The sequence below is a fragment of the Chrysochloris asiatica genome, unplaced genomic scaffold, assembly GCF_000296735.1.
Source record: "Chrysochloris asiatica unplaced genomic scaffold, ChrAsi1.0 scaffold00007, whole genome shotgun sequence".
NCBI classification, from domain to species: domain Eukaryota; kingdom Metazoa; phylum Chordata; class Mammalia; order Afrosoricida; family Chrysochloridae; genus Chrysochloris; species Chrysochloris asiatica.
Genome location: NW_006408525.1, coordinates 28192363 through 28216460, shown reverse-complemented (window position 1 = coordinate 28216460; position 24098 = coordinate 28192363). Strand labels below are relative to the sequence as shown.

Here is a 24098-nt window from a genome sequence, read left to right as displayed (position 1 = left end):
TACTAGGCTCCATTCTCTAAGGTGAGTGTTAGAGACGGTTCCAGGTATTGGTGGTTTTAGAGCAAGGTGAGAGGTGGGTGGGTATAAAACAGACTTTCTATTTTATTGCCCATATTAATCCCACTGGTTGGGATTGAGACGCGTGGTGCTGTTGGATAAACACTGGACCACAAGGCCGGTTTGAACTGTAAAGTCGGCGGTTCAAACCCATCAGCCACTCCTTGGAAACCCTATACAGGGTGGCTGTGAGTTGAAACAGACTCATCAGCACACTACCACCACCACCAAGAGGAATCCAGCAGTGTCGCAACCCCTTCTCACAACGGGACCCTAATTTAAATTCTCTCTTCCATCCTTTCTCCGAACAACTCAAGCTTTTGGAACATTGCTTGGTAACTTTTAGCAAGAAGTGGTCAGAGGACCCTTTGGAAAGCCTGTTGAAGTCATGGATCCTTCTCAAAAAATGAAGACAAATGCAATATTTTGCATGAGTTCAGGATCTCAAGGCTACCTGACTTCCAGCTGTAGAGTCTCAAAGGCAAGGTGGTGGTGTTGGCTGAGCTTGGAGGGGGGGAGCATAAAGGGCGAGAAATCAAAGTGAAGCAACACTCGGATCCGATTCCCTCCCCCGAGCTCACATTCCTCCGCCATGGTCCCACTCATGCCGCCTCCGCTTCCAGAGGAGGCCCTCTTCTCCCGCGCCAACTATTTCAACCATCCAGGGAAGGGTGGGGCGCTCGTTTCTCCAAACCCCTTCGGCTCCCCTTTCCTCGTCGGCTTTCCCTTGTGCCTCGGCCCCTCCCTTTCTGGGGTGGGGCCAGCCAATGGGTGACGATCCTCTGGGGTTTGGCTTGGGAGCTCACAGACCCCCCGCCCCACAGTTCTGGCTACTGTCCCGGTGCGCACGGACGTGGCTCGAGTTTCCTCTGAGCTCGGCTCTTGCTCGGTCTTCTTCCTCTCGCTGCTCCTCCTCTCAAGTCTCCCGCTCCACCCGGCCGGCCCAGCGCGGCTCTGGGTAGCCATGGAGGACACCCAGCTCCATATCATCGAGCAGCCCCTCCCCGGGTACTCCGATGCCGGGGACCCGGGACCCTCTCTCGTGGGGTCGCCGGCGACGGAGGAGCCGTCGGGGGCCGGGTCTGAGGAGCTGATCAAATCGGATCAGGTGAATGGCGTGCTGGTGCTAAGTCTTCTGGACAAAATCATCGGCGCGGTCGACCAGATCCAACTGACCCAGGCCCAGCTGGAGGAGCGGCAGGCGGAGATGGAGGGCGCCGTGCAGAGCATCCAGGGCGAGCTGAGCAAGTTGGGCAAGGCACACGCCACTACCAGCAACACCGTGAGCAAGTTGCTGGAAAAGGTGCGCAAGGTCAGCGTCAACGTGAAGACCGTGCGCGGCAGCCTGGAGCGCCAGGCCGGCCAGATCAAGAAGCTGGAGGTCAACGAGGCCGAGCTGCTGAGGCGCCGCAACTTTAAAGTCATGATCTACCAGGTGAGTTGCGGGGGCGGACCGCGTCCAGAGCTCCTGCGCCCACCTCGCTGTCTGCTGCCGGGAGCTTGGGGTGAGGGTACCGCCCTACCGCACAACCCTCCCAGCAGTCCCGGCGTTCTGGAGACCCACCTCCTTCCAACTACCGCGATTAGGGTTGGCTGGGGTGGTGGGGAGCAGCGAACTATTGTGGTGCGGTTCGTACCCCATGCCTCCCCACACTTCCTTCTGTGGCGAGACCAAGTTAGGGAGCTGGACTCCGGGACGCTGCCCCTCATAGACAGCTCCCAAAGTGATTGTCAAATGGCTTGCACCTAGAGGGAAGTTACAGGGGAAGCCAGGGGTCCCTGGCGGCCGCTGGGGCCCGTTGTAAGCGGACACTGGTCGTGCTGCCCGGGGCTGGCCCTCTGGTGTGGCCCGCCCGATATAGCGGATGATTCAAGGTTCAGGCACGCACTCGCGGGGACTGCGCCAGGCGAGGGACGGGGCCGCCAACATCCTCCCATTCGCAACCGACCCCTCATCAGCCTCCACTGCCCACCCCCGACTCTTGTCCTTAGGCTGCGGTCAGCCTCTAGCTTCCAGACATTTTCTGGACCTTGGGAACATACGAGCCGCTACGTACACGCACCCTTGGAGCAGACGGGGTGGAGGGTGAGGGGGCGGAGACGAAGACTCTGTAAAAGTGCAAAAGAGATGGTGGAAGGGGTGGCCAGCCCCCGCCCGGCCTGAGGTCGACGGAGCAGAGCCGCAGGGGATCCCTCGAACTGACTGCGAGGTGGGGAGGCGGGAGGCACACCGCACCCCGGGCTAGGCTCCACCGGCTGCGGGTTGCTTCCTTTGCACCTCTCCCTATTTCTCCCACCTGGATAACAATGTCGTTTTTGTAACGTAACCCGAGTAAACCTGGAATCTCAGGTTTGCTGTTGGCTCCATTCTCCTTCCTTAGTCCTGTTCAGGGTAGGGTGGGCCTGAGCTGAGGGCTGGGCCATTTTAGGTGGGGCAGGAATGTGCCCACCCTCTCCTCCTCCCTCTTCCCAGGGACCTGGTTCTTGCTCCTAGAGGGTAGGGATTGTGGTGGGGGGAGTAGCCAGTGCTCTCTCCTCCCCTTCTTCTCCCTACCTAAGGCAACGGAAAAAGCAGAAAGGCGAGGGGCCTATCTGAGGGCTATGGGGCCGCTCAGCGGTGATGTTTGTGACGAGGTTTCTCTGAGGAGCTGAGAGAGAGATGGGCGACCACGGGGCATTTTGGAACAAGTATTTTGGGAGAGTAGACACAGGGAAGTGGGTGAACTGACGCAGCAGAGGTAAAGGTGGCAAGCCCAGCCCCTAATCCCAGGAGACACTGGGCCTTTAGGAAGCTTTGTTTCCCCTGCACTTACAGCTCTATCAGGTAGACAGGGTTCCCTGAGTGTGAGCTGATTCCACTTCAGAATCTAGTTGCCTGGAGGAACAAGGTGAAGGGTGAACCCCTGCCTTGCACGTGTGTGTGTGTGTGTGTGTGTGTGTGTGTGTGTGTGTGTGTGTGTTTATCAAGGGAAGACAGGGGTAAGGACAGCAAGTCAGTTCTATCTTTTCTTCAGAGTCTGGTGTGCTACAAAGTGGACATAAAGGGTTTCGGTGGGTGACCATTCTCACTTTAAATGTCCCAAACGGAAGAGTCTGGGAAAGTTTTCAGTCTCTAGGTAAACCTCCCTGTGGCAAAGATGGAGTTTCTGAGGGATGGGCAGGGATGGAGGGAGCCCATGCACAGACCCCAGGGACTTCCTTCTGCAAGATGCATGTGTGTGTATGTGTGTGTGTGTATGGGAGGAGAGGGGGAAGGTTCGCATCACAGAGAGCTCTGACTTGAACCACATCTGTACTAAACCAGGGTCAGTGGGGGTGGGGGGTGGGACAGAGCTGCGGTAAAAAATGTGGCTCAAGTTGGAGGCTGAACCCTAAAACCACAAGGAAAGTAATGAAGAACTAAAATGATTCCAATCCTGGGAGGAGCTCAGAGGTCAGGAAAAGATTCCAGCAACAGGGGTAGATCTGGGGGATGCAGAACTCCCCTGAGCAGCTAAGCAGATGTTCCAGGTGGGGGGAGTGGGTGGGATCCTTAGTGGTTGGAATGGACCAAAGGCCACTCCTCCCTGAGTTGGACAAGCCTGGGAAGAGAATGAGATAAAAATAACACTGTGCCTTGGCAGGCCTAATAGGGAAGACTGGGGGCCGCAGCGTTTATGGTAAAGTTAGGCTGAGGGCCCAGGACAGTTGAGTGATTGGGCAGAGTCCAGGGGAGAGACAGATTAATTGGGGGAAAGGCCTGTGGGGTATAGGGTGAGTTCTGAGTGGGCACAGGGGAAGGGAGTCCAGATGCAGGATTCTGTGATGTGGCTGTGGGGGCAGGGCAAAGTGAGTGATGAAGAGGTGGGAAGGCCCCAGCTGAGGGATCAGGTCATCTGGCCTCCCACACCCTTTCCCAGGGAGAGAAAGGAGGGAATCCCTTTTGTGGCCCCATCCTGGATCCAGGGAACTCCTAGACAAATGACTGCCCTAGACTAAGTTTGCATTTGACCAACTCCGCACAAATACTCCCCAAATCAGCTCAGCCTTCCCACCCTAGGATGGCAGTCTTCACTCTGACTTACTCATGTTACTATCTTTTTCTGTCTCGCAGGCAAAAACTAGCAGTTTAGCATCCCACCCACCCTCCCCCAGGTGGCGTGGGCCAGGTGAGTGAATTAAGTGAATTCTAGTAACTAGAGGATAGCAGACTGAGGGCTGCCGTGGCAGGACAGTGGCTGCTCCCAAACGTCCACGCAAAGGAGAGGAGCTCTGACCATTAAAGAGCCAATTCTCCCAGGCATCAATTTGGATAATATCAAAGTTCCCCTAGACTCCAGAAAGGGGATCAATTATATTAGAAATAAATGTTTTCTGGAGCAGTTTACATGAGGCAGTTGTTGTTAAGTGTCACCGAGTCGATTCCAACCCATAGCAACCCTGTATAGGGTTTCCAAGCAGCTGGTGAGCTTGAACCACCAACCTTGCAGTTCAAACAACTTTGCAGTCTGATGCATTAGCCCACAGCTCCACACACACCAGGACTCCACGTGAGGCAGTTAGTGACCCATAAATGTACCCGCAGCAAAGAGCCATCAGAGCTACTCCATGTGCTTGGGGATAGGGCAAGGAAGCATTTAAGGGATTAGGTGGCTCGTTGGCATTAAAGGGGAGGACACCAGGGCTGAAATGAGGAACTGCTGGCCTCTTTTTCTCAAACCCTAACCCACCTGTAGGTTCTTCCTGGACTCAAGGCTGCCTTGCTCTGGAAGAGCCCCAATCTTTTTCCAAAAATATTTCTAACTTGGGGGTTTGGTCCCTCTCACCACTCTTCCTCCAAAAAGCTGACCTTTGAGTTTTTTGTTGTTTTTTTTTTCCTGGCCACTGGAGCCAAAGCAGGCAGGGTGTTTTTGTGGGTTCCCAGGACTAAAGGAGTTCTGGTGTGGTGCTGTAGGATAAGCACTGAACTGCTAGCCGAAAGGTTGGTGGTTCAAATCTACCAGTGGCTCCTTGGAAACCCTATACAGGGTTGCTATGAGTCAGAACCGACATGACATGAGTCAGACAGGACATGGCACTTTAACAAGAAAACTAATACCAGCCCTCAGAGTGTGTGTGTGAGGATTCTGACTAAAGATTACTCATGAAAGTGAGAAGACGGAGTGGACAACTGATAGCAAGAGAGGAATGTTGTGAGGCAAGCAGCCCCAGGTCTAGTGGTCGTTTGGGCCAGATTTGTTAACAAACCATCATTAATGTATCATCATTTTGTCACAGAATTTCTGAGCTGGAAGAGGCCTAGAGATAATCAACTGACTCCTTCATGTTGTAGCTAAGCACAGGTCAAGAGACTGGGAAGCTGCTTGCCTATTGTCATTCAAGTGCTTAGGGGTCAAAGCTGGGGCCTGAACCCAGGTCTCTTCCTTCTTCTGCCATGCTCTCTTCGTACCTCCTCCTTCCAGCAGCAGGAATCAGGGTTACTGGCTCCTTCATTCTCCTAGGGAGGGAGCTGCAAGGTCCTGGTAGGCTCTGCTGGGTGGGTCTGTGTGTGTGTAGTGTTGGCCAAGAGTGGTGGCCATTAGTTGTTCGGCCTCATGAGCGCTGAAGCAAAGGCAATGTCTGGTTACCTGGCCCAATGACAGTAGAGGGCAGGGGCTCAGGGTGTAAGGAGTGGCCCTACCTCTGGTTAGGAGAGGGCCACTTGGCTGTCTTTCCCTTTAGTTTCCCTGTGTGTCCCCAGGGCAGTTGGGGGCCTGCTGCTTTACTTTTCTGTGGTTGCAGACCTTATTCTGAGCCCCGCTGCTCTTCTCCCCTCACTTGAGTACACAACACAAGAGCACTGCTCAGTCCCTTCAGGAGGGAGATCTGGGAGCTGCTGCTGGGTGTCCTGGGAAGTAGGCCCACCTATTGTAAAAACAGCTTGGCGTTTGATCCTGATTTCCCTGTGTATTTGGGTGACTAGGGTAAGGGTGCAAGGGAGGCAGGAGGTGGGGATATATATGGCCAAAGGGAAATGGCCAGGATGTCCCACTTCCATGTCACTCCCTCTCCTTATCCGGGGCGGCACCCAGTGTCCACCCGGCCTTGGGGAGGAGAATTGGGATCAGCAGCTTCTCACTGGGAGGAAGAATCCATTAACTGGTTTTTTAGAAAACCCCTTCTCTACCCTAGTAGCCTCTTTCCCCACCACACAAACCCGAAATAACACCATCCCTCCACCGAAACTGGGGAGGGAGAGAGGGAGACACTCAGGAAGGGTCTGGGGAAGATTCTAGCAGGAGAAAGAAAGGAGGTTCAGTATAGATTATATTTATTAGTTAATGGGCCTGGGTTTGCCTCAAATCTTTCAGTTCCAGGGCCTTCTTGATCAAACGCTAAAATGTATTTTTTTTCTAGCCTGATACATGGAATGCCCATTTCCCTACTTGCTAGCCCCACCTCTGCATGCCCATCACAGCCTCTTTCTTTCAGACTGTCCTGTCCCCACCCATCCCAAGCCCCTCTTAACCCCCTTTTCCTCATCTTAGCCCAAGAAGAAGCTGAATGCACCCTCTGACCCAGCCACACCCAAGATCGTGCCTTTTGACCTTCTGCCTGAGACTGAGCCCTTTGACCTGAAGCCTGAGACAGTGCCTGAGCTCCCACCCTTTGACCAGACGCCTAGGACACTGCCCTTTTACCCAGAGCTGGGGCCTCTGTCCCCACCAGAGGAGCCAACATCTGGTGGGGGCGTGTAGGGTCTCTTGGGCCCATGGGCATGTGGTGTCACTCCAGCCCTATGAGTTCGATGCTTACTGGTGGTCAGTGCTGGACTGACATCCTCCTCTAGGTCACTGCCCCTGTGGGTGGGTGGCTGGTATTGTGCTCTTAAGAGTTAAGGTGAATGGGGTGTGTGCTGTAGCAGTGGGAGGCAGACCCTCTAAACACCACCCTCTAGTTGCATCCAAATGCTGCCTTGCATGAAGCTGCATGAAACTGCGTCACGCCTCGAGCCCCTTCCTTCCTCCCTTCCGCTGCCTTCTCAAGGACGGGCCAGTTTGGCTCCAAGTCTCTTTGGACAGGGCTCCAGGAGAGGCCTGGGGTCTGTTCTGTCCCTTCCTCATTCCCTTTTTGTAGCTGGGGAAAACATTTACACTTATTTTTTCCAGTTTTTTTAGAAAAGAGTTTGCAAAGAAATCCCTTGTTTGCCAGATTCTGCCTTGGGCGGAGCACGGAAAAACTGCCAACGCTGAGAGGCCAGAAGGGGATGCTCTGGCTGGCTCTAGCTGGCCTCCATATGGGGCATTTCTCTGCGTTTTCCTTTTTTCTCATTATCACCTCCTTCTTAAACATTTCTTTTCCTAACTGGCCCCCTTCCTTGTGAAATTTTAATACTACAACTATCCTATGTACTGTGCCACATACCATTAGAATATCTAAGAATTTTTTCTCTCCTGAATCAGTTTGCCCTCATGAGGGAAATATTGTCCCCGTTGAAACTGTGCTGTGACAGAAGGGAAGAGCCCTTTTGCCTGCCTTTGGGGTCTCTCACACCCTCATCTTGAAAATGAAAGTGGAAACCCTGAGGTTTTAAGACTGTCCTACCCATTTCTGCCCTCCCCCAGCCTGCAGCTTCTGATGAACTCAACAGATCTTGGGCTCTGAGTTACCCATTTTCCCAAAGTCCTCCATGGCTGTTCCTGGGTAGAAGCTGAGGACAGAGCAGGTTAGCTCTAAGTCAAGAGAGGCTCCTGTCCAGAGCCAGGTGGCCACTGTCCCTTCTCCCTTACAAATGTGAAGTGCCTGGTCAGAGGGCACATAAGTAGGTGCTCAAATACATGATAAATCTTATAACAATCTTCTTAAACCAGAGGGTCTTAAGTTTCCAGCAAGGCTGCTGGTGGTGGGAAGGATCTTATGAAGGGGCTGGGCGCTGTGTGTGCTGGGTGGGGCTGGGGGAGGCTGTGCATGCTTTTGTTCAGACCTGGTCATTAAAGGTAATTCTGGAAACCAAGCCTGTTGGGAGTGGTGGTTTTGTTTAATAAAAACAGAAAACAGAACAAGCAAGGCCCTCCCTCCTTGCTGCCCCCTCCCTGCTCTTCCTTTGGCTTAGGAGCTCTGCCAGGGAAGTGGGAGTGGGACAAGGGTGCCTGGCCTGTGTGCCCGGGTTGGGGGAGGTGTGTGCTTTCAGATTGTGTTGGTGGTTGTTATAGCAATAAGCAGACTGAGTCGGCCCAAAACAGCGCTCCAGGGCTATGAGTCATGAGGGAAACCTAGCCTGGAAAGGGGGAGAAAAGAGAAAATCAGTCACTGAGGGGAAAGCTAAGGTCAGTGGTATATTCTCCAGAGCCAGCTGACTGGACACTGACCAGAACTTGGTGCAGGTCAAATGCTCTTTCCCCTCCCCTGACCTCCCACCAAACAGCTCCTCAGGAGTAAGCCATCACCTGGGAGGAACCCACAGTGAAGACCCAGGCACCCCTGTGGACTGGGGAATCCCCACAACTCACGGGTTAAACCTCCCTCACTGGTTTCTAGTTTGATACTTTTATTCAGGCTCTAGGATGATGGGGTTGACTAGAGATCTCTCCAGAGCCCATTTCCCTCCCCAGCTCAGCTGGCAAAGACCTTTATCTAGGAAACCAGAGGCCAGGAAAACCAGCCAGCTCAGCCTTTAGGGCTCTGGTTGGGGTGGGTGGAGGGGTAGGGCAGAGAGACAATGTGGATTTGTTTTCCAGCAGCTGGAACTGTTTCCTGATTCTTCCCCACCCATCACCCTAATCCCTCTCCAGACCATCCACATTGTCTAAACTCCGGGGAAGGAGGGGTTGCAGCTCCAGCGTGGATTGTGGGTAGGTTTGAGTCCAGTGGCTGTGGAGAAGCAGAGCTGCAATCTTTTGATACCAGGGGTGCAGGTAAATGCTGGATGAAGATGGACAGTCTAGACCCTTAGAGTCTTCCATGATGTCTAAGGCCATGAATAGCAGCCAGGGAAAGGAGGACTGCAAATGGAAGCCCAGAGTACAACTGCATTCAGAAGGTATGCTAAGAGAGCTTGGGATCCTCTCCTCACAACCAGAAAAATGCCACAGTGTGTCTCTGTGACTGATAAGAGGCAGAGGAATTCACAGAATGTCTAGAATGCCTGTGACAGTACTAAACCAGCTATGACAGATAGAGACTACAAGTCCCAGCATGCCATGTGCCTAGGTCATCTTGCCTACTGGGAGGTGTAGTTGAGTAAGAAAGCCTGAGGTGGCCTGGTGCCCAGTCTGGTAGAAAGAGGTGGAGCCAGTATTCTCTCTTTGTCCCTGTTAATGCTGTAGAGAGGGAGGGAAGGAAATTGGGAGGGGGGTGTTCCTAGTTCTCAGTGTAAAACAGGAAACTCTAAGGGATGTGGATGGGAGGGAAGAGGAAGGAGGTTGGGGGCTAGGAAAGGAATTTCTGTAGCAGGTGGTATACAGATACTAGGGCTCCCATGTATGTGTGCGCACGTCCAGGAGAGGGGTCAGCTCATGTCACCTTATTTGCTCAGGAGATGGGCTTTTCTTATAATTCTGGGAAGAAATCTTCAGAAAATGTTGCTCCAAGTGAGACTCCTGGCTATTGGAAAGCCGTGCTGATGGGGCCTTGCGGAAAGAGGGCAGGGGGACCACAGGACTACAGAGAATCTGGGACCATCATTTAGGAAAAAGAAACAAGAATGGAAAAGTAATTTCTCCCCTCCATTCCACAGCAGGGATCTCAGAGTTAAAAGAAATGCCCAGATTGAGTTAAAAACATGTCCGTGGCTTCCAGCCAGCTTCCTCATTGCTCCCTTAATCACCACTTCTTGTTAAGTGCCATCAAGCCCGTTCCCACCCAGAGCAACCTTGTATAGGGTTTCCAAGGAGCCTACTTTGCGGGGTTCAAACGGACCTTACAGTCCAGCGCATTAACCCACAGGGAATCCCTCAATTACACTGGCAGAGCTAAATAGTAAGGGTGGTGGGTCTAAGAGTCCTCCTGCCCTATAGTTAGGTCTGAAATGGTACGGGTCTGGGCGACTCACTCCCTTTACCTTGTCTTCCAGCTACCCTTCTGGGAGAGGGGTAAGGGTGGCCCCTGACACTGGTTCATCCTGGCTTCACTCATCAACCTACAGATTCCCACCAACCCCTTTTCTTTTTGGCTTGGACTGTCTGATTTATGCCACCAGAGGGCGCTCTACCCATTTCCAAAGTCAAGCTGTAGTCCCGGGACCCACAAAGAATAGTTACAATGGGAGGATGTAGGACGTGCCATTACAGGACAAGCACTCGACTGCAATGTAGGTTTGAACGGCAAGGTCGGCGGTTCAAATCCAGCCTCTCCTCTGAAGCTGACTCAACGGCATTTAACAAGGATACAAGGCAGGGTTAGAGGGCCTCAGATATTTTTAGCCCAAGTGCAATTATAGTTCAGGTGAATCTAATGCTCACCAAAAAATTCGGTTCCTTGGCACAGTCTCTCCCTCCTGGCACCATCAGTACTTGTATAGTTAACATTCATCCAACGCATTACCGAGCCCCCACAACGTGCCCAGCTCTGTGCCAAGCTTCCTGCAAGTTCCGGTCGATGACATGGTACCACGAGGTACCGTCTCCTCTTAGTTCCACCCACTCCCCTGGATTTCAACTACTCAGACTTGGATTCGCCCAGCGTCTCCACCCTCAAGTTTCTTTCTCTCTCCCATATCTCATCTCTCTTCTCTTCTTAGGATGAAGTGAAGCTGCCGGCCAAGTTGAGCATCAGCAAATCGCTGAAGGAGTCGGAGGCGCTGCCCGAGAAGGAGGGCGACGAGCTGGCTGAGGGCGAGCGGCCTGAGGAGGATGCAGCGCTGGAGCTGTCGTCCGACGAGGCAGTGGAGGTGGAGGAGGTCATCGAGGAGTCGCGTGCCGAGCGCATTAAGCGCAGTGGTATGCGGCGCGTGGATGACTTCAAGAAAGCGTTTTCCAAGGAGAAGATGGAGAAGACCAGGGTGCGCACCCGAGAGAACTTGGAGAAGACGCGCCTCAAGACCAAGGAGAACCTGGAAAAGACGCGACACACGTTGGAGAAGCGCATGAACAAGCTGGGCACGCGCCTCGTCCCCGCAGAGCGGCGCGAGAAGATGAAAACCTCGCGAGAGAAGCTGCGTAAGTCCTTTACGCCTGACCACGTGGTCTACGCTCGCTCCAAGACCGCTGTGTACAAGGTGCCGCCCTTCACTTTCCACGTCAAGAAGATCCGCGAGGGTGAGGTGGAGGTGCTCAAGGCCACCGAGATGGTGGAGGTGGGTGCCGACGACGACGAGGGCATCGCGGAGCGCAACGAGGCCGCAGACCTGCTGCGCGGGAGCAGCCCTGACGTTCACACGCTGCTGGAGATCACCGAGGAGTCCGACGCCGTGCTGGTGGACAAGAGCGACAGCGACTGAGCCGGGCGCTGGCCTCTGCCCAGGGAGGCTGTGCCGACCCGCCCGGCCTCTCTCTCCTCTCCTGCCCCTTTCCAAACTTTCTCTTTCGCATTCTCTCACAGCCCCAAACTGGCTGAGATTCTTCTAAGTGGAAAACAACCTCCTTTCAAGAAGCACCTATCCACGTCTTATAGCCGTCCAAAAAAACGGGGGAAGGGGAGGCAGTTCTCACAACACACAGCCCTAATTTGGACATCGGGGTGGAAATAAGAGTCCTGGCATGGCGCTGTAGGATAAGCACTGGACTGCTAACCTCAATGTCGGTGATTCAAACTCACCAGTTGTTCCTTGGAAATCCTGTACAGGGTTACTATGAGTCAACCAACTCAGCGCCACTTAACAGCAACAGGGATGGAAATGGGATGAGAGTGATCCATTTCCTGGTTTTCTGAGCTGGTGATACTAGAGGAAATTGCTGTCATTTTCACTTTACTCCTCTATGGGCTGCCTTTTCCTTTACTCCTCACCGCCATCCTCCCCAGCCCATCCCCAGTCCCATCTGCTGTCATTCCTACTTACCCAGCTCTTAGTCATTCTGGCCTCTGGAGGCTTCAAAGTCAAAATTATCCTAAAAGAGTGAGCCCTAAAGGGACGTTGTTCACATATGAAAACAGCTTTAGGGGGGTGGCCCTGGGGCAGTGGGGGAAAAGACGAAAAAATACTCCATAATGTAGGGTAAGGGTCTCCGCCCACACATTGTCTGCAAAGGACTCCAGTAAGGAAGGCTGGAGCCCATGGGAAGGATGGGGCAGGGTGAGGGATGCACACAGGAGAACATCTATGATTTTGGGAAGGAGAATGGACAAAATAGTAGGAGAAGATGGAAGTAGGTGGAGAGGACAATTCCCCTCATTGATAACACCAGGATGAGGGTACTACCTACCTGCAGTTCTTTGAGGACGGTAGGACTATTTTCAGGATCAAGAGGGAAGACAAGAAAGCAATGATCCACAAAGCCGAGAGAGGGGAAGCCACCTGGGATGTGAACGGTGTTTGAAGAGGCAGCCCTTTACTCAAAACCCAGAGATATTTGTGCTCCAGAAAGGGGCAACAGTAGGTTGTGGAGAGCTGGAAGTTAGGAGGGAGGTTGTCGGGGAAAGAGCAAGATTCCAAAGGCCAGGCCCTGGAGCTGGAGGGCAGGTGGGAAGAGTGATATCCTTGTGTATCAAACAGCCCCAGCTCTGGCTCACTCCCGGCAGTTTCTTTTTGAGATCCTTCCCTGGAGCTAAAGAGCCCTGGTGGCGCAGTAGGTTAGGCACTGGCCTACTAATTACAAGGCAGTTGAAACCCACCAGTTGCTCCATAGGAGAAAGATGAGGCTTTTTGCTCCTGTAAAGATATACAGGCTCAGAAGCCACATCCAGGGATGCTATGAGTCGGAACTGATTCCAAAGCTGTGCATTTTCCCATAGGAATGCTACAGAACTTGCCCAAAACCTCATTGGTTTTTAACCCTGCATGTGCCTTTCCTGCATCTTTGGGGGTGAAAAGGATGCTGTGTTCAGTGTGAGGGCCTGGTTTCTTATACCCACTGGCCAGGTTCTCCTTAGGACACCTCAGTCCCCATTAAAGACGGCTTGTCAGAAACAAAGACGACCCCCCTTCCCCCCCCCCCCAGGCAAAGCCCAAAGAGAAGGGCTGATGGCCCTCTTCTTCCCCTCTCAACACCACCTTATTATTTCCTAGCTCTGTTTTTTAGAATCACAGCTAATTGTTTTAAGGGGTGGGGGGAGGGAGACTGGGGACACAAACCTTTTATACAATACAAAATCTTGCTTGCTTGCTTGTTTTTTGTTGTTGTTTTTTTTTCTCCTTCTCTTGGTTCCCTTCTCTCCTCTGAATGGTTGGAGACATGTCAGCTGAGGGAGGAGGGTGATTGTGGGACAAGGTCCCTTGGTGCTGATGAGCTAAAGGGGGCCCCGAACAGGCAGATATAGTTTCCTGTGGGCTTTGAGGAGCCTCTCACCATTGTTATTGTGTCCTGGTGAGCAGCCTGACCAATAAACCTGCTTTTCTAAAAGGATCTGTGTTGGATTGTATTCTCCAGAGGCAGTGACTGAGGGGGGGGAGGGGGGAATAGAATGAAAGGGAGCCAGGGAGGGACAGAGAAAGAGAAAGAGGACTGCCAATAGAAACTGGTCTCACTTGCCTGCAGGGGGAAGGATAACAATAATAGCCATTTTTTTTAGCTCTAACTATCTGCCAGGGACTCCTATAGGATGAACACTGGACTGTGAACCACAAGGTCAGCAGTTCAAACCCACCAGCAGCTCTTTGGAAACCCTATGCAGGTTAAGTGACTCGACAGCATTTAACTACATCTGGTAGTGTGGTGGTTACGAGTCAGGCTGCTAACCTCAAGGTCAGCAGTTTGAAACTACCAGCCACTCCATGGTAGAAAGATAAGGCTTGCTGCTCCCGTAAAGATGTACAACCTCAGAAACCCTATACAGGGTCGCTATGAGTCAGAACCAACTCCATAGCACACAACCACCACCACAGCCATGGAGCTCTGTTGGTGTATAGTGGGTTAAACATTGGGCTGCTAACCCAAAAGTTAGTGGTTCAAACCCAGCAGACACTCTGTAGGAGAAAGAAGAAGCAGTATGGTCCCATAAAGCTTGAATCTCAGAAATCCTAAAGAGGAGCTAAAGGGGCCAAGCTGGCAGATGCAATTCTGTCTTATAGGGCTGCTGAGTCTAAATTGACTCAGTGACAGTGGGTTTTGTTTGTTTTCATTACTATCTTCCTGAGTGACAAAAAAGGTTTGAACTGTAAGATCGGCAGTTCAAGCTCCCCCGCTGCTCCTTAGAAATCCTATACAGGGGCGCTATGGGTCGGAATTGACTTGACTGCACTTAACAACAATAAATTAGCCTAAAGGTTAACAGTTTGAACCATAGTTAAGAGAATCCTAAGCAGCAGCTCTGCTCTGTACTAAATGGGGTCACCATGAGTCAGGGTCAGCTTGACAGCAACAGGTCGGGTTACTTTTTTGTTCACTGTCTGCCCGGAACTGTCCTGAGCACTTCTATACATCAACTCACTTAATCTCACCATACCTCATTCTAGGGGTAAAGAAACTTATCTCAGGTCACGTAACTGGTAAGTGACTATGCTAGGACATAAAGGCAGGCAGCCTGCTTCTTGTCTTAAGTGCTCCTCTGTCCTGTACTGCACGGCTCCACTTCCCAGCTGACAGGACATCTGCCTCCAAACACATTCAGTTACCTTCGTCAGCCTGGGCTTCCCTCAAACACACCTTTCAGAATCATTAGTCTGAAGGAGCGCTCTAGAGGAAGGAATAGTCAGAGCCCCTGATGCAGAGAGTTGAGTGTCATAAGGAAAAGGAGCTGGTTCATGTTATATGCCAGTCACACAAACACAGCATACTTCATTCTCCCCACAGCCCTGTGATGGGCACCAATTTCACTCTCTGTGCAGCCTTTCTTCCCCCTTAGCTGCCTGCCCCACTTCTGGGTGGGGCTGGGTTTCGAGCATCAGAATCTGCCTGCATCCGAACCACTTGAGGAAAAAGGAACCCTGACAAGAATAAAACCATTTGTGGGGCTCCATGCCAGCCTCCTGCCATGGCCTCGGACAGGACTAGCCCATCCTAGTGAGCCACAATTGCCCCTTCCACTCTTCTGCATGCCAGTAGCAAGCACAAGAAAGTCCAGATCTCTGAACCACCCAGAAAGGATTGACTTCCCATTAAGAGAAATGGAAAATGATACTGAAAATACAGAGGCTGGGAGCCAGGAAACTTCCCTCCGGCCCGGAGAGCTATGCCAAGTATTATTCTTCCTCTGGAAAGCAGATGGACAGTTGCTAGAAGCAGGGTATGACTCCAGGACCCCAGCTACGGAGTAACAAGTCAGGAAGGTCCCTCTAACCCACAGGAATAGGGCTCCTGGTCTCCCCCTCCTCTTTCACAAGCTGCCTTTTCTCTACTCTCCCTACTTTCAATATGGCCAAGTTGCTTCCCTGTGCCTTCTCTATCCATCTCTGTTCTGCCCACAGCTTTGTTAGAGTGCTCCTAATTCCCTGAACATCCACATTTCGGCTGGCCCCTACACCATGGTGTCCCTTCTTCTTTACATGAGTGCTGGGTCCCCACTCTAACAATTCCTTCAGAAAGACTCTCCCCTTCTCCTGTGTCTGATGGGAGAAAGACTGGCCAAAGGCATCAGTGCAATAGTCAAGGGCCCAAACTCACAAAGCATCTTTTTCACTAACCAGAAATAAGCTTACCTCCCCACCATCATCATTAGAATCAGATAATAGACAAGGGGTATTGTCTCCTAAGGGATCCTTGGAACTGTTACCTAGGATCTAAAGAAGCTCTTCTGCAACTTCAGATAGAGCTATTAGGTCTCTAAAGAACACTTCCAGAGTCCTTATCCCTAAAAGGTCATTTTCCGAAAAGCCAGAAGAAGACAGCTGAAGCCAGTCCTGGTCTAGACCATCAGCTACTCTTTTTTTTTAAGCTTTTGCTGTGGATTGAGTGATAGTTTACATGGCAGAACATTGATTTTGTACTCAACCAATCATATTTTCACTTGCATTTTCTTTCATTGCAATGATTACAATTCCATCCATGTACCATTGGTTAATAGTGTTTGTCTCTATTCCCTTTTGTTTTTTAAATGTACACAAAAACATGCAGGAATATATAATTGTTTAAGCAACCAAAGGGCACCATTTTGCAAGTCAGCCTCCTGCCCGCCAGCACACAATCTTTCTCTTTCCATGAGTCTAGAGTCCTCAGGTGCTCTATCTCTTCGGCCATCACCTCTGCCTCCATCTCTGGTGTCCCTGCTTCTCTGGTTAGAATCCCACTTTTCGCTCGTTCTCTTATCTCTTGATGGTCCTAGGATCCTCTGTTCCTGGAATGTAAGATTAGCTACTCCCCTCCTGTTTGTTATACAACTTTTTCATCTACCCTTGCCTGGAGTATTTGAGCTGACTTTAAATTCTTTTTTATCCATTCCATTTCCCACATATATATATGTATACATGTGTATGTATATATATATATACATACACAGATACACACACACATATATACACATATATTTAAATTCTCTAGTGTTTAAGCATATTTATTTTACCAAAATATTAAACTCCTTGGCATGGCTTGCAAAGCCCCTTAAGAATCTAGTCCTTGTCTGAGTTCTTGGTATCCTTCAACATGTGCTGGACATGTCCTTCAACATTCTACTGGTCAGAAATGGGTCACACACTTTCAGGTCTGTGGGCCTGTGCTCAGGCTGTTCTAGAATGACCTCCACTTTAGCCTTCTGTCTTGAACCCATGTCTTCCCCAGATCCACCTCAGTCATACTGGTCATTTCCTTTTTAGAACTCCCACAAAACTTTGCCAATAAACACTTGTTGAATGAATGGATGACAGGACTCTTTCCACTGCAAGTGTCATAAACTCACCTCAAACTGTCTTTGCAAATAAACCAAAGCAAATCCAGAGGAAATTAAGGTAATTGAAAAAGTCTCTGGTAATATGTTCAGGGGTACCTAGACTCAGATTTTGATGCAATATCATTAGAAATCTCTCTTCCTATCTTTTACCCTGTGATTATTCCATTAATAGTCAGATTCTCCCATGTGATAACAAAGATGACCATCAATAGCTGTAGGCTAACAACTGAACAACTTCAGTGAGGAGGAATTTCTTTCCAGATCCTTCCAGCCAGAATCCCCATTGGTCCTGATAGGTCATTGTGCTTCTGGCTAAATCTGTGTCATGTAGTTACTTCTAAAACCCAGGTGGAATTGAGAGTGAAGGAGGGTTGGTTTCCCCAAGAAAAATTGAGCCTTGGTGGTAAAGTGGGTTAAACATTGTGCTAACTGAAAGGTCGATTGTTCAAACCCACCAATTCACTCTGAGGAAGAAAGACGAGGTTGTCTGCTCCCATAAAAAGTTTTGGAAATCCTAGGGAGCAGTTCTACACTGCCCTGTAGGGTTCATCTGAGCTGGAATCCATTGGATGCCAGTGGTATTATGAATAGAAAGGAGAAAGGTTAATGAACATGACAAAACAATAGATGTTTTTCCAAATGATCTGTTTGTGATACTGTGCTAGGAGCCAAGAGACTACAAAGTCAAGATACAGTCCTTGATTTTAAAGGGTTTGCAATTAGTGGGAGAGGCAGATGTTCAAAATAGCTCAAAGAAATGACTTTAAGAGATGCAAAGCAAAGTGCAAGGCAAATGCACTAGTGAGGGATTAATCCTGCTAGGGGAATAAGGGAAAGCTTACAGGAGGAAGGAACCTTTTAAATTGTGATTTTTTTACAAGGGTAGGATTTCAATAGATGTTGCTTGAAGACAGAGACATAGTCTACTAGTAGTCACTAAAGCTTAAAAGTATCTCAGAGATACTTGTACTAATTAAGGTCGTTTGGTTGAAAGTAATACAAATGGATTGAAGTGAAAAAGAGAACTTACATTGGAAGGCTGCCGATGTAGCCCAGGGAATCCAATGAATTTCTGAACAGCCAAGCCAAAGAAAAGTGGGAATCAGGGGATCTCAGGAGACTTCTGTGGAGGGAGTTGATGGACTGCCCTCTCTAAAGTGCTGACATTAATGGAACTCAGCTCTAAGGGCTCCCAGGCTCTCTCTCTGTCTCTTCGTTTCAAATTCCAAATTCCTGGCAGAGAGCATCTGAGATTAGGCCACTTAAATCAGTTCACGCTTGCATTGAATATTTTGTGTCCAGGAGGACAGGAGCATGTCATACTCATGGCTGTGCAGGATCTGGTGATGGTGGTGGGGCAATTCCCAGTAAAGGAGCATTGTGACCACTATTGAAATTAGCAGATGGTGTTGTTGTTAAGTGCTGTTGAGAAAGATTCAACTTATAGTGACCCTGCATAGGGTTTCTGAGGAGCAGCTGATGGATTTGAATTGCTAACCTTGTGGTTCACAGTCCAGGGCTGATCCTACAGTGCCACACCAAGAGTCCCAAAATAGGAGCACCATCATAGGGTCATGTGTCTATGTAGGTGACATAACAGCACTTACTTATTTGTTTACATATTGTCTATGACTCCTTTTGTGTTCATTACAACAGACAATTCATTCCAATGGAAACTGTATGGCTTACAAAACCTAAAGTATTTATTTTCTCACCTTTTACAAGGAGTCCCTTTCTGTTGTTGTTAAATGCCGCTGAGTTGGTTTCAACTCATAGCGACCCTGGTTTCCAAAGATCAGGGCACTGTAGGATCAGCACTGGACTATGAACTACAAGGTCGATAGTTCAAACCCACCAGTTACTCCTCAGAAACCCTATACAGGATCGTTATGAGTCAGAAAACTACTCAAAGACACTCATCAAAAACAACAACACATATTAATTAAACTAGAACTGTGATGTGGGATAGGAAAGGTTCTCCAGGTAAACACTGTGCATAAAGGCATAGAAGCAGAAAGGCTAAAATTATGATCAAAGAAAAATAAATAGAATTATGAAGTGTGAGACAAAAAATAAGGTCTTGTTTTGTACGCGAGGAAGCAAGAAGAGGTCATTTTTTAGAGCAAGTGGTTGTGTACAGGAGAGAAAGTAATTTATCTATACTTGGGTTCTAGTGTGGTGCTATGCAATAAGCACTGGACTGCTAACTACAAGGTCACTGGTGGTTCAAACCCACCAGTCACTCTTCGGAAACCCTAGACAGGGTCATTGTGAGTCAGAACCGACTCGAAGGCACTTAATAACAGCAACAATGAGACATATCAGAAAAGAGGTGTTCCTTGAAGTGCTGGATAAAGATGAACTGGTGAAGGAAGGAGGGAGCTTAGGGAGTGAAGAGGGTGGGATTTTGAATGAAAGGCAGCGGTGTGCACTTGTAGGAGATGATGAGATGAGGGACAGCAAAGTAGACAATGGGCTGGTTAAAGAGGGATAGGGTCATTCTGGAAGGAAAGAGTGGGCCCGCTGGGAGCAGAGCATTTCATAAACATTAAGTAATTCTGACAACTATTGCGTGAACTCCTGCTCAGAAAAGCTCCTGTCAATTTCTCTAGGACTTTTGTCTCTGTTGGGTGACCAGGACTCTACCTCTATCTATCTACAACTGCTTTGTCAATCATGGATACCTGGTCCTGTTTGGGTTAATCAAATCCTCTTTACCAAGAATTTAGAATTGCAAGACACAGAGGCTGAATACTTTGGGGAGCAGCATCAAGTCAAGTTGTAACAAGGGAAGGGTAGCGCCACAAGTGGGGCGTTCCATAAACTTTCTCTGGGGAGGTTCCTGGACTTTCCCTTCCCAAGGTGTGGTTGTTCAACACTTTATTGGAGTCTGGGAGTGATCTCAGGTTCCTTCCAATAAGTTCCACCCCTCTTTATTTGGCAGAAAGTAATAGCTAAAGTATATTGAAGTGTGGCAATATACCAAATGTTGCAATATACCAAATGTTGAGTGCTTTGCAGGTTATTTTATCAATCCTCACAACTCTGAGGTAGTTGCTCTTATATTTTCTATTTCATAGATGAGAAACTGAGACTCAGGGTTAAGAAAGCCTATGGTCATGCTGCTGGGTAGTCCCACCATAACTGACTCGTATCAACCATACTTCATGGTCAGCTTGAGAGCATCTTCCAATCAAAATCACTTTAATGCAAACTCATCAAGGTCAGAATTATATTCTCCATTTAAAGATGAGGATGTTGAGGCTCAGAGAGGTTAAAGAACTTGTCCAAGGTCATACATACAGTTCATCTGTGTCTTAGCTGGGATTTAAATTCAAGAGTGTCTTATTCTAGTTCCCATCAGCTTTCTAGTTAATGCAGTTGCTTCTACTGACCACTGTGTAAATAACTTTCAGGAGAGAGGGAATGGGTGATGGGTAGCAGGAGATTCTTTAGGAAGTTAAGTAAAATGACTAAGAAGTGGATATCAACTTTGATGAGGAGGAAGTCCCTGGTGGCCTTTGAGAGTTCTGTCCTGTACAGAGGACAGAGGTCACCTTGGTGGAGCAAGTGTGGGATGAGGACATGGGGACAATGATGAGAAAGAGGAAGTAAACTGAGGGACTGTTAGGGCCAAGATAGGAAAGAGGGAAGTATCTTTAGAAATGGAAGGGAAGGAACAAGTGGAGAAAGTTAGGGAAGAAGAGATAATTAATAAATTCAGAGAAGGGAGGGATGGGACTAAGATCATGTCTATCTATTCATTAAGTATTTATGTAGCGTGGTGGCTCCATATTGTAAGCCCTGGACTGAAAACCACAAGGTTGGTGATTTGAGCCTACCAGCCACTCCACAGGAAAGAGATGAGGCTTTCTGCTCCCATAAAGATTTAAAAAGCCTCAGAAACCTTTTCAGGGTCACTATGAGTCGGATATGCAGATGATACAACCTTGCTTGCTGAAAGTGAAGAGGACTTAAAATATTTACTTATGAAGATCAAAGAGCACAGCCTTCGGTATGGATTGCATCTCAATGTAAAGAAGACAAAAATCCTCACCACTGGCCCAATAAACAACATTCTTATTAACGGAGAAAAGATTGAAGTTGTCAAGGACTTCATTCTTCTTGGATCAGCTATCAGCAATCATGGAAGCAGCAGTCAAGAGATCAGATGATGTATTGCATTAGGCAAATCTGCTGCACAGGAACTTTTTAAAGTATTGAAGAGCAAAGATGTCAGCTTGAGAACTAAGGTGCGCCTGTCCCAAACCATGGTATTTTCAGTAACCTCATATGCATGCGAAAGCTGGGCAGTAAATAAGGAAGACCATAGAAAAATTGATGCCTTTGAATTATGGTGTTGGAGGAGAATACTAAAAGTGCCATGGGCTGCCAAAACCAATAGATCTGTTTTGGAAGAAGTACAGCCAGAGTGCTCCTTGGAGGCCAAGATGGCCAAACTTCATCTCTCATACTTCAGACATATTGTCAGGAGGGAACAGTTGCTGGAGAAAGATATCACGTCTGGTAAGATGGAGGGTCAGAAAAAAGAGGAAGGCCCCCAACGAGATGGATTGGTCAGGTGGCAGCATCAATGGACTCAAGTGTGGCAACAGTAGTGAGGTTGGCCCAGGATTGGACATTGTTTCGTTCTGCTATGCATAAGGTTGCTATGAGTTGGCGCCGACTCGATGGCACCTAACAACAACAACATGAGTCGGAACCTATTCAAAGGCACTTAACAACAACAGTGTACTCGGCATTGTGTCACACACTAGGGAGACCAAGCACAAAATAGTCAGGATCTGTTTTCCTGGAACCTAAGTGAGAGAGACAGATGAGAAACTGTGTAAACTGGTAAAGTGAAATGATTGTGAGTTCTGATAAGGGTTCTACAGAAACAGGATATAAAGGTAGACGTTAACAGGATGGGAGTAACTTTAGATGGAGGTGGCTAGACAAGGTCTCTCTTTTCTTTTTGACTGTTTTGAAACTTTTTATTATGAATTGAATGAAAGGTTGCAGAGCAGATCATCAGTTTTACATCCAAAAAAAATAAAAATCAAACACTTTGTTTCATCTCAATGATTGCAATCTCCTCTATATAACAACAGTTCTTCCTTGTCATTCCGAGTTCCATTCCACCCTCCTTCTCAACCCCTCTGAATCTTGTCCCCAGGTAAATATTACCCTTTTGATCTTGAATGATTGACCATTTCATGGTGAGCATACCTCACTAGCATTGTTGTCCCCCCTATATACCTATCAACAACTTGGTTGAAAATTGGAACAATAGGATGAGATCTGTTCCAGAACTGAAGGGTGGCCAAAGGCATAGTCTTGGGTTCCTTCAGTGTCTTCCACGTCTTTTCTTTTTTCTTCTTTTTTTTATTATTTTGAGTTTTGTTCCACCTTGTCTTCCACTCTATTGGAGACCTTCTAATAATATCCCCTTCAGAGCAATTGGTACTGGTAGTCAGGCACCTTTTAGTTTTTCTGATCTTAGCGTCATAGAGACTGATGTTCACGTGTTCCATTAGACTAACTGTTTTCATCATTTTTCTTTCTTTCGCTCATGCAAGAACCCATAGTTTCAACTTAGATGGCTGCTCATGAGCTCTTAAGATCCCAGTTGCTACTCACAGTAGTAGGATGTAGAACATTGTCTTTGTGGAATACATTATGTCAATTGACCTTGGTGTCCCCCAAGACTATGGTCCTGAGACCCCAGGCCCAGCAACTCACTGTCTCCTGACATTTGGAAATGTCCAAGAAGTTTTCATCATTTTGTCCCCTTAATGCGCCAGACTGCAAAGCCATTTAAACTGCAAGGTCGGTGGTTTAAGCTCACCAGCTGCTCCTCAGAAACCCTATACAGGGTCACTATGGGTTGGAATTGAGTCAATGGCACTTAACAACAACAACAACAAATGCTCCACCACATTCATAAGTGTGTTTGAAGCAAAGATAAAACCCATTTACAAACATACTTTATCAAACCCTTATATATTTGTAGGCCTATTTCCACTCTCGCTCCCATACTCACTCAGTCTGTGTATTTGTCCGTGTATTTACATGGACAAATTTTATCCATGTACATTGTTGTTCCAGGGTAGTGTACATAACAGTATTTACCTCAATCCCCTTTAAACCTTGCATTCCTCCCTGTCTTCATTTTTCTGACAAACTCCCTCTTGTCTATTGCCTTCCCCGTCACCCAAGGTGACATGTGTCTACCCTCTAGTTATCTTTTCTTTTCTTTTTTTAGCCAGAGAGATCATTTTTATTTATAAACTAGCACTAGGGAAATCACATATTTTTTATTTTGTTGTTTGTTGTTGTTGTTGTTAGGTGCCGTCAAGTCGGTACCGACTCATAGTGACCCTATGCACAACAGAATGAAACACTGCCCAATCCTGGGTCAACCTCAAAATTGTTTCTTGAGCCCATTGATGGTGCCACTTGGCCAATTTATCTCACTGGGGGTCTTCCTCTGTTTCTCTGACCTTCCACCTTACCAAACACGATATCCTTCTCCAGCGACTGGTCCCTTCTGACAATATGTCCGAAGTATGAGAGACAAAGTTTATGCATCTAGTTCCTTAATAGAACACTAATAAAGTTTTTATGTACTTTTATATCTCAGTAAAGCATTTAGGCATGTCTTTTAAAATACACAGACAAAAAAATCCCTGCTTTCTGCTAGACATTTGTTTATAAGCTGTCCTTTTATTAGAATATATATTGTTTTCATTAAGTGCCATCAAGTCCGTTTGGAACCATAGCAACCCTGTCTAGGGTTTCTGAGGAGCGACTGGTGAGCTTGAACCACAGACCTTGCAGTTCAAATGGCTTTGCAGTCTGGCACATTAACCCACAGTGTCACACCTGAATTAATTAAAGTAAAATAGCAAAAAGATGTTTTTTAAGAGTGTATAGACAAGAACACCCACACTTGCAGATAATACCCACTTGACCTGGCCTCAATGACTGGATGATAAGAGCTCAACCAGAAGAAGAAAAAAGAGGGAAAAAAATCATTCTGATACAATATGATGGACTTGACCTACACCTATGGAAGCAGTAGCTCAAAAGAGGGAACAAATCCTTACAGCAAGAATCATTCCCACCCCCTTCACACACAGAGTAGACAGGGATGGGCAACTTGG

At 48.4% G+C, this 24098-nt stretch overlaps 1 protein-coding gene across 2 annotated transcripts; it reads left to right on the top strand.

Moving 5' to 3' along the window:
- The first annotated feature begins 838 nt into the window (after window positions 1–838).
- On the top strand, window positions 839–11456 carry PTRF (polymerase I and transcript release factor). 2 transcript variants are annotated; one of them, XM_006832666.1, is made up of 3 exons: window positions 887–1315; window positions 1370–1492; window positions 10754–11456. In XM_006832666.1, exons 1-3 carry the CDS (start codon window positions 1022–1024, stop codon window positions 11450–11452), a joined length of 1116 nt encoding a protein of 371 aa, XP_006832729.1. In that variant the 5' UTR covers window positions 887–1021; the 3' UTR covers window positions 11453–11456. The 2 variants fall into 2 exon arrangements, with proteins under 2 accessions (XP_006832728.1, XP_006832729.1); XM_006832665.1 differs by having other exon boundaries at window positions 839–1492.
- The last annotated feature ends 12642 nt before the right edge of the window (window positions 11457–24098 follow it).

What these genes read in the sequence shown, in the direction of transcription:
- PTRF (XM_006832665.1), top strand. Translation starts at nt 1,022, where the DNA reads ATGGAGGACACCCAGCTCCATATCATCGAGCAGCCCCTCCCCGGGTAC. An exon ending in TTAAAGTCATGATCTACCAG is followed by an intron (nt 1,493 to 10,753) that starts GTGAGTTGCGGG and finishes TTCTCTTCTTAG; the next exon opens with GATGAAGTGAAGCTGCCGGC.